The 14042-nt window shown below is 42.1% G+C and overlaps 1 protein-coding gene across 1 annotated transcript in view; it reads left to right on the forward strand.

The window, feature by feature from the left end:
* LOC115075156 (transient receptor potential cation channel subfamily M member 7-like) overlaps positions 1–13824 on the forward strand; it is a 73520-nt gene extending 59696 nt beyond the window's left edge. The window contains exons 33-39 of the mRNA XM_029575376.1: positions 850–915; positions 1221–1504; positions 3010–3092; positions 5127–5332; positions 10166–10217; positions 11505–11611; positions 13192–13824. Of these exons, the coding sequence (XP_029431236.1) occupies positions 850–915; positions 1221–1504; positions 3010–3092; positions 5127–5332; positions 10166–10217; positions 11505–11611; positions 13192–13313 (920 nt within the window). The 3' untranslated portion in view covers positions 13314–13824. The remainder of the gene's footprint in view (positions 1–849; positions 916–1220; positions 1505–3009; positions 3093–5126; positions 5333–10165; positions 10218–11504; positions 11612–13191) is intronic.
* The last annotated feature ends 218 nt before the right edge of the window (positions 13825–14042 follow it).

The following is a 14042-nucleotide window of genomic DNA, read 5'->3' on the forward strand; positions in this document are numbered from 1 at the left end:
TTTACAACCTGCACGTATTACATTCGTGCCTTTTATAAGATAGGTCTGTCTACCCCACAATATGTATGTATGCAAATACATGCGATATGTTGAAAGCGTGTACTTTTCCTACCAATTAAAAAAAAATATACACACGTATATTTTACACGTGAAAATAAAATAGAACTTGTCTGCTTAAAAGCCAATTTACACGTGGAAGTTGGGATATTTTAAAATGTGTGCATGTAATTACCAATTTTCCAATTCTTCCACCATTTTGTCCAGTCCTTCTCCAGGTCATCAAGAGCTTCCTGGTTCTTCAGCCTGAACTCCCCCCCCCAGTTCACCCACACCTCCCTCCCAGCCAAAAATACATAATAAACAAGTCTGATATCAATTGTGCAAGCTAATTAGCAGGTGTAAAATTATACGAGTAAGCTGGCAAAGTACCCGTGTAAGTGTCTTATAACACAGCAACCTATGTGCATAACTGCTGCCCTGCTCAGGAAAGCGCCTAGACTGCTCCTTTTTTTGTGCGTATACGTGCGTATGAAACACAAAGTACACGTCTACTCTTCCTGTTTAGTGATTACGCAAGTATAAGCTACTTACACACATAGATGTACATTTTTGCGCACGTAGCTCTTTGAAAACTCATCCTTTCTGTTATAAGCCCCTTGGGGACAGAGAAATTCCCCCATCCCTGAGTGTAACTCACCTTGCACTACCAGTGAAAAGGTGTGAACTAGATACATCAAAAATAAATACAATAAACTACTGAAACAAATGAAAACAAATGCATAGCCCTAACTTCTGTTCACATGTGGCTTGTATCCCTGGTTTCTTAATGTCTTCATCCTTTTTCTGCAGCTGTAGAAAGAAATAATCTGATGCGATTGTCCCAGAGCATTCCATTCACGCCTGTACCTCCAAGAGGTAAGAAGCTGCAGTCTCTTGTATTCAGCTTAGCATTACCATCAGTGGTGCTTGAGGAGAATTTCCTTCTTTGTCAGGTTTTCCTAATTTTGATTTGCTCACTTAATTACTGAATATTGGGACCATCACCACTTAAAAATTATAGAAACATAAAAAAAACCTTCAAAGTTACAGAGTTCATTGTTAATGGTCGCTGCCGGTGAGAGTGTAATGGTTTCTCCTGTTTGTTGGTGCCAGCCAGAAGCCGCCTTTGGTTGGGTGTTGGAAGTGTCTCATTGTTGAATTTCTGCATCACGATGCTGCAGGTGAACCAGTCACTGTGTACCGCCTGGAAGAGAGCTCTCCCAGCATCCTGAACAACAGCATGTCGTCCTGGTCCCAGCGAGGACTCTGCGCTAAAATAGAATTTTTAAGTAAGGAGGAGATGGGAGGAGGTTTGCGGAGGGCTGTGAAAGTAGCCTGCACCTGGTCAGAATATGACATCCTGAAGTCAGGACAGCTTTACATCATCAAGTCCTTTCTTCCTGAAGTGGTGAACACGTGGTCAAGCATTTACAAAGAAGATACAGTGCTGCATCTCTGTCTCAGAGTAAGCGCTCCACTCACCCATTCGTGTTAGCTGTTTAAAACACTTAAGCTTTATTATTTCTTTATGCTATAATCAGAGAAATGCTAAAAGTTAAACCTATTATTTTTGCAGTTACTGAGAAATTATGCAAATAAAAATGTATACAAACAGACGTTGGGCTTTATACAGCAAGCAGATGTTATTAATCTGCGGGACTGGGCCTCTGCACCATCTGACATCTCTTCCAGGTCATTATGATGTGAAACTTACCAGCCAAAGAGGAATGCCTGGGGGTGGGGGGTGGCAGGGGAACGTTAGGTACGTTACTTCACATTACCTCATGTACAAATAAAGAGGAGATGTACTAAACTGTGATTTTTTTTTGATTTTTTTTTTTTGCAAAAAGAGTTTTTGCAAAAAATTGTAATACCCCTTTTAAAAGCCCTGCCCCCTTGTCTCCCCAAAATCATACATATGATTCCCATTAGGGGGTCCACCCCTTCACTTCAGTGCACCTAAAGCTTACCCCACTGATAGGGTGATCTTCTAGGGGCCAGGAGGGTTCCCCGTTTGCTCCTGCCCTGTTGGCACCTGGTTCCAAAATGGAACCAGCTAACCCCAGGAGCAGTTTTGGCACATGCAAAGGAGCTCATGCGGTCAGCCAATGCCATTTTGGAACCAGGTGCCGACAGGGCTGGAGCAAGTGGGGAATTGCCCATGCACCCAGAAGACCATCTTTTTGATGGGGTAAGCTTCTGGGGACACGGGGGAGGTGGATGCTTTATGGAGTATATGAATGATTTTGAGGGGCAAGGGCGAGGGACTTCTTTAATGGGTATTAATTTAATATTTATAGACCACGAGGGGGTTGCGGTGAGGGGCTACAAGACTACCAGGCAATTTCCCCTATACATGGGGGGGGGGGGGACACTCACATGCTGTATGAAGCCCTTCTGTATCCCAGCAGCAGATCATGTAAACAGCCACGCCGTGGGCCGTTGTCATGTTGCCACAGGTGGGAATGCACACAAAGTTCCTGGCTGTGGCAATGCATTAAAAAGGATTTGTGCAATTTTTCTATGGATGCTAGTGAAGGTGGAGCTCATTAACATCCGTAGCAAAATTGCATGCAAATGGCCTCTAATCTATGGTAAACACCACGCGTTGGTGCATCAGTATCTTAATTTGTAAGCCCTTCAGCAACAGGGAAATGCCCACTGTACCTAAATGTAACTGGCCATGAGCTATCAATGACAAGCTGTAAACTAAATCTAAATAAAAAAAAAATAAAAAAATGGGCATTTATTACCTTGAATGTAGGCATCATGCCATAATCCTGTCCCTTGGCCTCACTGTTTCACATAGTCCCTTTTGACCTCCAGCTCAGAGGCGAAAAAACCTCACCATCTTCAGCTGACATTTAGCAAAGCTATTTCCTTTTAATTTTTATTTTGATTAGTATAACTTGTATCGATTAGTTAATGGGAGAATTAGTCATGGCTGGTTTTTTTTGCTTTTTTTTTAAGGAAATTCAGCAGCAGAGGGCAGCACAAAAGCTCTTATATGCTTTCAATCAAATGAAACCCAAATCCATACCATATTCATTAAGGTAAGTGCTTTGCTTTGCATACCTGCTAGTGAAGTGGAGAGCCAAAAACATATAGATTCAGCTATATATGAGAACTCTTCATGACAGATATCTAACAGCCCTCATAAATTGCCACAGGGTGCTTGATGGCTTATGCGATAAAGCCTGAATAGCACTGGGCTTGTCTAATCATAGGCTGTATAGATATTAGATATTCTCCTTCCGGGGCTATATTGTTAAAACACTAATGCATGCACTTATCTCAGTCCACAACATAAGGGGGGTTGTATGTGCAGTCCCGAAGTTCTTCCTCGGAGTGGCAGGTTGCAGCAGGTATGCCGTCAGTGCCTTGGAAAGAGCTGGGTGCTATGAGGGCACTTCCCCAAAGTGCTCCTTGGTTTCCGTGGCGACTGCATGGCACTGCTGCACGAGCTCCTCCCGGGGCAAGCTCTGCAGGGGGCAACAGAGCTGCTGGAATGCGATGCCTCATGCTCTGCCATTATTACCATCTGTTACTGGATCATAATAGGTGGCTACTATGGAGGTAATTTTCAAAGGAGTTTACGCGCCTAAATGTAACATACTATCGTAGCAATTTTCTAAAGCCATTCATGCACTTATGCGAGTAAATCCTAGGGACAATTCAATGGCATATATTGTAGCAATTTTCAAAAGCCCACTTACCTGTGTAAATGCTTTTTATAATCAGCCCTATGGGTGCAAAGCATTTTATAATAATAATTATTTTATACTTCTGGACTGCCTTTCCAATTTTAGCTCACAGTGGTTTACGCATCTTTTCAGGTAGGTTAAGTCCCTACCCAAAAGATCTGACAGTCTAAATGGGTACCTCAGACAACGGGAGGTAAAGTGATTTGCCCAAGCTCACCAGGAGTATCAGTGAGAGAAGCAGGATTGGAACCCTGGCTGCCCTGATTCATAGCCCATTGCTCAAACCACAAGGCCACTGTTAATGGTTTTATCATTATTAGCAAGACCTTCCTAGATTTCTGAGGAAGCTTGGGGTAGATTATGCAGCTAAAATTTAAAAATTCTGTAGCCATGTCTGCGGTTTAAAATCTGACCATATATTGTTATTTAAAATAATGAGAAATTCCAATGCAAGTGGAAGAAAAACATTTCTTTTAGATTCTGATATTTTAAATTGTAGTATGTCCATTACTTACCGATTTTATTTATATTTAATGATGTCATACCTCATTGAATCACCTTTGAGTATTATCCCCACTAATGATGATGGTGAGAGGATGCTTAACTGCTATTTAAATGCAAACACCCAAGGCCACTGTCTTGACCTGTCTACATTCACTTCGTGATAAACGTCATGAGTACCTTTGTTGAATGCACATATTAAACGAAGCGTAATTTTGAATTCTTTTATTCCTGCCATTTCCTTTGAGATACCTAAATGCACCAATATTCTCAGGCTCTGGTTATCTCATAGATCACAGATGTTTGCATGATCCTGTTTGGTATACCTGGTCTTAGTCACAATGTAAACCGACATGAAGTGATAAACAAAATGTTCAGTATATAAAAATATTAAATAAATAAATAAATGCCTGAGGAGGTCTATAAGAATGCTAAGTTTGTTTCTTGGAAGAAACTCCTTGATTTTTCCACACAATTTCAATTATTGTTTCTCTTCACTCAGTAACTAGAATAATAAATAGATATTTGTAATATAAAAATTGTGAACAGGAGAGAGTCTGTTGTAGGGGACAAACTTTCCAGTGGATTCTGTGGTTGCGGAATTGCAGGAAACTTGTTGATGGGAGGGCCTTGATTATTATTATTAGAATAATTTTTATTTCAGTACTTATGACACAGTTCCTATCTGGAAGACATACTTTGTCTTCCATATAGGAACAGCTAGAACTTTCTAGGAAGCAGTATCTACTAGCTAGTTTATATTTTCGTCTTGTGAAATCCAGTTTAGTGACAGAAATATAATTTCACTGTTGGATAGTAGTGGCATCATAGCTGTCTATTATTATTTTTGCATCTTATAAGCATGTCTTTGTCCCTGATAAGGTTCTTGGAAGTTTTCCTCTTGTACTGCCACTCGGCGGGAGAGTGGTTTACCATTGAAGAGTGCATGGCTGGGGAGTTTAGGAAGTACAACAACAACTGTGGGGCTGAAAGCAGGCCAGGGAGTGTCCTGGAGCAGGCCGTGCTGGCGTTCAGCCACTGGACTTATGAATACACGAGAGGGGAATTGCTGGTGCTGGATCTCCAAGGTAAGTCTCTTATTACTATGGGACAAGGGAAGATGAGGCGACTACGTCTGCTCCTGCTGTTTCTTGTCCAGTAAGTGGGAATGGGGTTGCTCGGTGGGAGAGAATGAAATACAAGTGATTTGCGCTTTGCCGCTTGTAAGCTGCTTGAATAATGCAGAGGTTTTCAAATAGATGATGAGGGTGGGGAAGAGTGTAAGTGTCTGAGTGTGAGAGAGAGATGTTTGATTTGATGTAACTTTAATTGCAATGTATCATGCTGCAATTTAAAAAAAAAATTGAACTTTTCTTATGGGGGAAGGGGTAGTGCAGCTAAAAGAATTACAGAGAAGGAATAAAAGGGGTAGAAGCTGCAACCTAAAAAGTTTTGAGTAAAACATTGTCATCTCTGTGGAGAAGAAACTATTTGTGATCCATACCTCGGAGCAACCCTACTGAACCTGATTTGGAAGAAAAACCTTTATTATACCCGTGAAGTTAAGGAAGCCAGGTGCACCTAAGTTCATGCGACAGATTGCTGTTCGGAGACGGCCTGAAATCTTGCATCTCAGAGAGCTCGATGCAATCAGACACAAGGAAAAATACATGGTCTGAACTTCAGGTTTTCTTTACTGAAAAAAGCGTTAACTCCCAATGCACTCAGCTAATGGTATCTACTAATACATCAGCTGCTTCAAAAAGCAGGCTAATCCAAAAATGTGCACACAAAACTGTGCTTTGTGCACATGAAACACAATTTATGCACATAAATACTGAGTATGAGATCCCTGCACCACCATCTCCAGGCACAGCACCCGAGACTAACACTAGCCCCTGCAACTTTACTCCTCCTCTGGTCAGGAGTTACATTTCCAGCACTAAGAAAACATGAGTTAAGCCTATGCAGCTCTCTGCAGTGGGGAATAATAATTAAAGCCCTGATTAACATGGGATTTGCATAGAAGAGCGCTAATTTGTGTGCACAGCTTTACTCACGTTTGTGTGCACACTTTTTTGAGGGCTGAACTCCATGTTAAATTGGGAGTGAAGTGCACACCACTGAGCGCACCGTCTTACATCAGCGATCATTACGGTTCCTTTTCATTCATCTCCTGTAGCTGCAGTCCTCTAGCTTCACACAGACTTGCCATTCTCAGCTCAGCTTAGCTAAGGACTAGGTTTTAGCTGAAGCTTATGAAGCACGCTTACTGTAATTCTGAACACTAATGACGCAGTTCCAGTTGGTTAATGGTCTCCTGCAGCCGTCTTTTTAAAGTGAAAATAAGAACCACAAAAGTGAACCCAAGTTTTCCACCGTATCGTTTTATAACATCGTTCACAGAGCAGGGTGAGATTGGCCATCCTTTCCAAAAAGTACTAGGGCATGTATTGGTTTTAAACCTGGCCTTCCTATGAGATGTCACAGATGTGCAAGGCAGCTTCTTGAAGACAGGGACCAATGATTGATTTTATAGCACTTTCCTCAATATTTAGGAGTGAACGATTTATGTCAGGTTGAATGGGATTGAATATCACATAATATTGCCAGCATCTTTGGCTAACCTGTATCCAATTAATTGTAAGTTGCCTTAAGTCATTCTGATAAAGAAATTTTGGCATATAAAGTACTGGTGGAGTTTCTCATTTTGCCACACGGTGGCGCTCTCAGTCACAATGTTGGCTATTGCTTGTGCTGCTCCTCTTGGGGTAGCGTCATCTGCTAGTTCCTTCTTCGACGAAAAACTCTGTAAAGTGCATTTGCCCGGGCTTCCTCTAATAAATTCACTTCACATGACTAATGAGAAATATTTATACTTCCACAGACTCTAGCTCACAATTCAAGCACCCTTGGATCAATGCAGTCCTTATCTAATGTAAGTCCAGCCCCAGAGATATCCCACTCTGAGCAATCTGCTAAACAGAGAATACCCGCTTCCAAACCTTTTGCTCAATTTGATATAATCAGGCTGAAGTGCAAGGTTTTCTCTTTAAACAGAAAAGACGTGCATATATTGTAAAAGACCCCAAAAGGGCTTGAATTGGCAAGTTTGAAACTTGTGAGCAGTAGTGCCAGGACTGAAGCTTTGCTGATTGGCACTACAGCTCATCAAGGCCGGTGCAAAGGTATTAGGCACCCTAGGCGAACCTTCTGCCATGCGCCCACCCTCTCCCCCCGGTCCAGGTCCCAGCTCCGGCCCTGACCCAAAACAGGCCCCTTTCTCTTACACACACTTGGGTTCCTTGTCTCATTCACACACACACCTTTACACAGGTTCCCCCCTCCCTTACTTTCACTAATACCATTGCTCTCTCGTACATACACAATCCCTCTCACTCACACACAAACACAAACAGAGGCGCCGCTCGCGGCCCGCCAAGTCTCTACTCCTCTCAGCCACGAACGGGATAGGCTCCGCTCACAGCTCGCCAAGTCTCTACTCCTCTCAGCCACGAGCGGGATAGGCTCCGCTCACAGCTCGCCGAGTCTCTACTCCTCTCAGCCACGAGCGGGATAGGCTCCGCTCTCAGCTCGCCGAGTCTCTACTCCTAGAGGCCATGAGTGGGACGTGCTCCACATGGCTGCTCTTTGCTGCCCCCTAATGGCTGGCACCCTTAGGCAATCGCCTAAGTTCCCCTATTGGGATGTGCCGGCCCTGCCACTCAGAAGTTTCAAAACTTGTGCTAATTCAGCTTCTCTTTTAACTGATTCTCACGTGTACAGTCTATGATTAACAGAGATTATCCAAAAAGTTCAGCGTAATGATAAAATAAGATGCTGAGTTGCTTTTCTGTGACATATTATAATTCTGGTTTCCAGTAGTATTTCAAGCTTGGCAGCTCTGCTAGAAAGCACCACCTCCCAGGGTGGCACAACAGAAACTGCTGCTACCAACCTCCCACATGGTGACTAAACAGTTACCCTGTTCAAAAGCTACAATACAGAGAACAGTTTTCCTATTTGATACGTTAGAACTGCAAGGCCCTCGATATAGTCCATATCCTCCATTTCAGACTGGGGGAACATTTCTGGAACACATTGTTCCTCCTTAGTTATACTTCCTGGGTATAAATTTCATATCGATAGCTGAGAAGTAAGTTAAACACTAGCAGTGCAAGAGATATTAGGAACTAGTTAGACAGAGGAGGCTCAGAAGTGGGTGAAGCTTGTGGAATTCAGTTAGGAAGATTTTTTTTTTTTTAAATTTTATATTTACTTTCAAAAATAAGAGAACCCCCAAAGGAAATCTAAGTCATGCTGAAAGTGCTGTCCTTAGTGCATACCAATATTGTTCCGTGCTTACATTTATGCAGACCTAGACACTGAGCAATAAGGACAAGACCAAGGTCATTTTGCAGAGATAGAATATGAACCTCGGACCAACCTCCTCACCCATCCGTGATCCTCTTCCTTTCCATGTGTGACCCGGGTTTCAAAAAGTTGCCGCCCTGCTTCCCTGAGCTTATGCTATACCTGGACTATAAACTGGGCTCTTCAACTAGTGTTTCTGAGCTTGCGATGCTCAGCCTCTAACTGCCCTTGGCATGAAGGAGAAGAGGATTCCAGGAAGTGTTGTGAGTTAAAACTGCTTGCAGCTCTAGAGGCCTCTCTGCAGAACTTACCATTAAAGGGTTAACAAGCATTGAGACTGAGTTGTGACCTCAGCTTGAATAAAAAAAAAAAAAAAAGCTGGCTTGGGGTCCAGGTGCAAGGGGGTGGGGAGACTGGTCAGAGATCAATGAGTCAGCTGACCTCCCAGAGCCAATAGGAGTTGGAGAATCCCTGAGCCAATGTGTACTAGGGGCAAAGCAGCCTGGGCTGATTTGTTTTTTGAATCTTCCCTGGGAGCAGAAAGAAGGAGAAACGCTTGTCCCTGCTTCTCTATCAGCTCTGGGGAAAAAAAATACAACAGTAGTTCATCTGTGTTTCTGAAGATCCAGAGAAAGGGTGGTGTTGGAGGCTCGAAGCTGCAGCAGCACAGACTGGACACAAGAACTAAAACCAGGCAGCTTTCCACCACGGGATATTGAGATAAGTGAATTTAGAGTCTGCAGAGAGTTGCAATCGTTTCCCCTGTAGAGCCAGAAGCACAACTCGGCAAAATACCTCCTTAGAAGATCACTCCTGCCATTTGCATGCACAGTGACTGTCTGACAACTCAGAGGCAATTTTATTTGACTGAGAAAACCTAGCAAGCCAGAGAGAGAGGGACAGGACTGTGAACAACACACCACAGGAGGAAGGCAGCCTCTGTGTGCATGCCCTATCATTTGGTAGCTTGTCTAGTCTAAAGATCAACCAGCAAGGGACTCACCAGTGGTGGTGGTTTTTTTTCTGCACACAGAGATCACAGCTTAGAGTTTGGGTTACCTCAGACTGAAATACGCAAAGAGACTGAGAATGCTGAATGCATTTTTCAAGTTAACTGATTAAATATTGTTGAGGTTAATGCAACGTGACATTGCTTGAATCTTGTGACACTGTTGGGTTTCTAATCAATGCTCATTTCATCATGTTGTTCTCTGTTTTTACCTCACTGAAAATTTCCATTTCGTAATCCTCTGCCAGTAAACCTCTGGTGTGGTTTTTTGTGTTGGGTCCTTGGGGAAGGGAGGGAGGAGTCTGGCTGATCAGGGGCCCTTTAGCGATGCCTGCTTGTTGTACTGGAGTTTGGGAACATTGTCTCAAACTCCCCGGGGGTCAAACTCAATTTCTTCTATGGTGGTTTCTCCTCCCTTGGCATAAAGTAAAAGCAGATACCTCAGAGGGGGTCTACATTTGCAATTGGCAATTCCAAATAAGTAATTCGACTACTGCTAATAATAATTTTCTTCTTGCTTTTTGAAAATTTTATGCAGGTGTTGGTGAGAATTTGACTGATCCTTCAGTGATAAAGGCAGGGGAAAAGAGGTGAGCTTAACTGGACTCGCACATGGACATGTAATGGAACCTTTCTATGACAGTTGGCCTTATTCTTGGATTTTTTGCAAGTTGTGAAACCTGGCATTGGCCCAACATAAGCATTCAGCAAAGATGTCTTCTTCTTCCTGCTGTCACAGAAATCTGTAGGGCAGTGGTTTTGTGTGTCAGAAAAGCATAAAGTGGGCAATTTGTGTGACTGATTCTGCCCTATCTGACATCCGAAGGCTCTCGGTTAGGTTGACCATACAACTCCATGTCAAGGAGAAGATGAGCTGGTTACTTTCATGTCAAATGGCATCAGTTGAATATCTTTCGGGAATGGGCTTTTTCGTTTGATGCTCAGCTGTCCGCAATGGCTCTTGACTATGGTTTTCTGTTTGAATATGTTTTTGCTTGGCATATTATGAGTGGCTTTATTGTATTCTGCATAGACCTTTTGGATTATAAATGTGTGAATAAATGAATGTTCAGATAAGAATTTCAACTCAAGTCATGAATAGGGCCCGGTTGTATCTGATCCATCTTCACATTCTGCCGTCGTCATACCTGGAGAGTGAATGCAATTTTTCAAACTTGCTGGTGAAGCTTTTCTTTCTTTTTTCTTTCATGTTTCAATTGATTCAGATCTGATCTTCATGTAATAATGAGAACAGAAAGCTGTAATTTCTGATCTTCAGGAATAGAGTGGAAAAGGTGGATTTCAATCTCACTGTTTCGAAGTCTCCACATTCTTCAAGTTTCTAGGAAAACAGCACAATTACTGTTCATATCAAAACAACTCCATTAGAGACGAGGGTGAAAAACCTGAGACACTGTGTAGTAATTGCAAGTGTTAGCAGATGGTACTGTATTCCCCTGGGAGAGGTAGCAGCTGCATCATCTCCAGAGAAAGATGGATTTTTTTTTTGTAGGTTGTGTGATACAATTAGCGAAAAAGGCTGGGCATGGAAGGCCTTGGGATCACATCAGTCCCTTCTTTAGATGTGACCTTCTTGAGAAGTGTTTTTTTCTTAAGGAAGGACCTATGTGAGGCACAGAGGCTCTTGAGTATAATTTTTGGATTATTCTTATGCTGTCCCAATCAAAAGTATTGCAAACTGCTATTTCTGTTCAAAAGAAGCATTGATTTCAGAAATGGCCCTTTAAAACTCAGTTACTGCTCTGCTTCTGCTGAAAAGTGAAATCATTCACGAATCATAGAAATAAATTTTACTTCATCTGTACTCATTGTGCACCTTCTCTTTCTCATTCACATTCTGTTGTTCTTTTCTAAAGATCTTATGATATGGTGTTTGGTCCAGCAAACTTGGGAGATGATGCAATCCAGAACTTCCGTGCAAAGCATCACTGCAATTCCTGTTGCAGGAAACTTAAACTTCCAGGTAAGAGGTTAGATTTTCTCCTCACTGCCCCTTTTATCTGTTATTGCATACAAGGCACCAGAATAGGAAAATTAGTCTTTTGGAAAAATGAGAGAAAGTAGGAATAAGAACGACAAGGAGGATGTGCACCAAAAAAACAAAACAAAACTGTAAAATGTTCATGAAAAATGCAAGAAGCATATATGTTATGGATAAAGTAAAAAACTGGATAATGTGAACAGTAACAGAAAAATCCAGTGCTTAATATTCACATTAGCCAGTTAGGGTTTGTGATGTTCAAATTCCAGACTTAACTTTGCCACGCGCCAGCTTGCTGAACATTGTGTACTGGGTTATCATGGGAACTTATCTTCCTTTGAATATACTCCGCTAAAGTTACTCAGATAAAGAATCCTGGTAACTTTGCTGCTCACCAGCTTACAGAATATTGGAAAAACAGATTTGTAGCAGGCTGTAGTGGCTTGATGTCCTGCCTCCAGCCAAGTTAAAAAAAAATGTTCCAGGCATAGTGACAGTCAGCGAAGGGTCCAGTCCCCATTCAAAACTTAGTTCTGAGTGGGGATTGGTCAGTTGTCAGTAAAGCAACTAATCCTGGCTTCCGTGAAATGGATGAATGAATAGCTGAGGGCCGCTATCGCACGCAACATTAAACACCCCTCATTTTCATAAACTCTGCCCAAACTCTTCCCTTTTGACTACATTTCTTACATTTCCATACTCATCTTGTGATGCATTATTTATCGCATGCGTTATGGCTTTATTATTGTGCACATTAGGGCCCTAAGCGCGCGATAAACGCCCTAACACGGTTTGATAAATGACCCTGTTAATTTGCTATGATATAATCATCCAATCAGCGATGTAATTACCGTAAATGGTTATGAGATCATTGTGGGCACTTCAAGTAAAGAGGAACCTGAGCACTGGGAACATTTTTCAAATATAATGAACCATAAATCCAAAGATCTTTAAGAGATTTTGTGTTAGGTCCAGCCTGGTGGCTCAGAGGCAGTGCCATGCGGATGCCCCAGGTCAGTTCCTGGACTTGGCTTTCACTTCCCGGGCTGGCGGAGGATTCTGCGGCAGCTTCTAGGAAGTGAGTTCTAGCCGTTCCCAATGGTGGTGCCTACTGGCTAGAGCTGGAGGGCACACACTCGAGGTTCCATTGCCCAGTGGTGTTTGGTTGCAAGTCCAAAAAAGCCCAGGAGAAAATTGCCATGCCAAAAATATAATTGAAAAAAAAGGAGGTTTTTTTTGATCTACTTAACTATCTTCGCTTACTCTCAGTCTTTTTTTTTTTTTTTTTTTTTTAAAGAGGATGTGCTATTCATCCATTTTTATATTCTAGTTACTCCGGTGTTAGTCGTTCTCTTCTCGTTAACTTTGTTGATTCAATAACGTTTCCATGATAACACACTTATTTCAAAGAATCAAGTACAGGTCATTACATTTTGGGAATTCCTTTGACTGAAGTACATTTTGAAGCACTTTTCTTTACATTGCGTAAGGGAATGGTCTTCTGCAGCAGGTGAACATACCATGAAGGAATTAACATAAAGGCCTCTTTCTTTTTCTTTTAGATCTGAAGAGGAATGATTATATGACCGACAAGGATGCTTTGGTCCCCAGTGACTCTTCCGTATTTACCTTTCCCAGTAGCTGCCCCGATGATTCAAGTCAACCTATGTGGCTGGTGCCATAGCAACAGGACTGAACCATTCATTGTTTTAATAAGATGTAGAAATGTTTACAAGACTACCTTTTTTGATAGACATTTTAATCTAAGAATGGGTACTTCCAGTGCAATTTGAAATATGCATAGAGGGAAAGCACTGTACACATGCATGAAAATCGAAGTACGCTACTGGATACCTTCTATCGCATTTTGGTGCTCATGCTGTGCCTGCACAGTTTATTTAGTCAAAGGGGCATTGTTTTAGTTTGGGCCACTGCAGATGAGACCTAGCTCAGGACATCTTAGCACTGGTCTCTTTTGTTGCCATCCAGCTATCAGACAAAAGCCAAGTTCCAGTTTTTTGAATGTTTTGTGTTGGCGGCTCTCGCTTGGGCTCTTCCTTCATTCTGGAATTACAGCATTCCGAGGCAGGGAAAGGCAACTCAACTCCTGCATAAAGGCCTACCTTTCAGGATTTCCAGAATATGGAGATTAGTCATAAACGAACTGTGATATGCAAATAAAACTTTTGAATGTACATGGCTTGTGTCTTTTTTTTTTTTTTTTAAGTGAAAGGTTTAATCCTCGCTGTGTCGTCATGTTAACCAAAAAAGTGAAAAAGAGACGGTCCTCAGCTCATTAACACTCTCATAAAAACACTGAAAAGAAATTAAAGTATTGAGGACCGGAGTTCACCATCTTTCTTTTTGGATTTTTGGCCCATGTGTTAACTTGCAAGTGGTCTTAGGCTTCCCA

This window comes from Rhinatrema bivittatum, chromosome 13 (genome assembly GCF_901001135.1).
Source record: "Rhinatrema bivittatum chromosome 13, aRhiBiv1.1, whole genome shotgun sequence".
NCBI lineage: Eukaryota > Metazoa > Chordata > Amphibia > Gymnophiona > Rhinatrematidae > Rhinatrema > Rhinatrema bivittatum.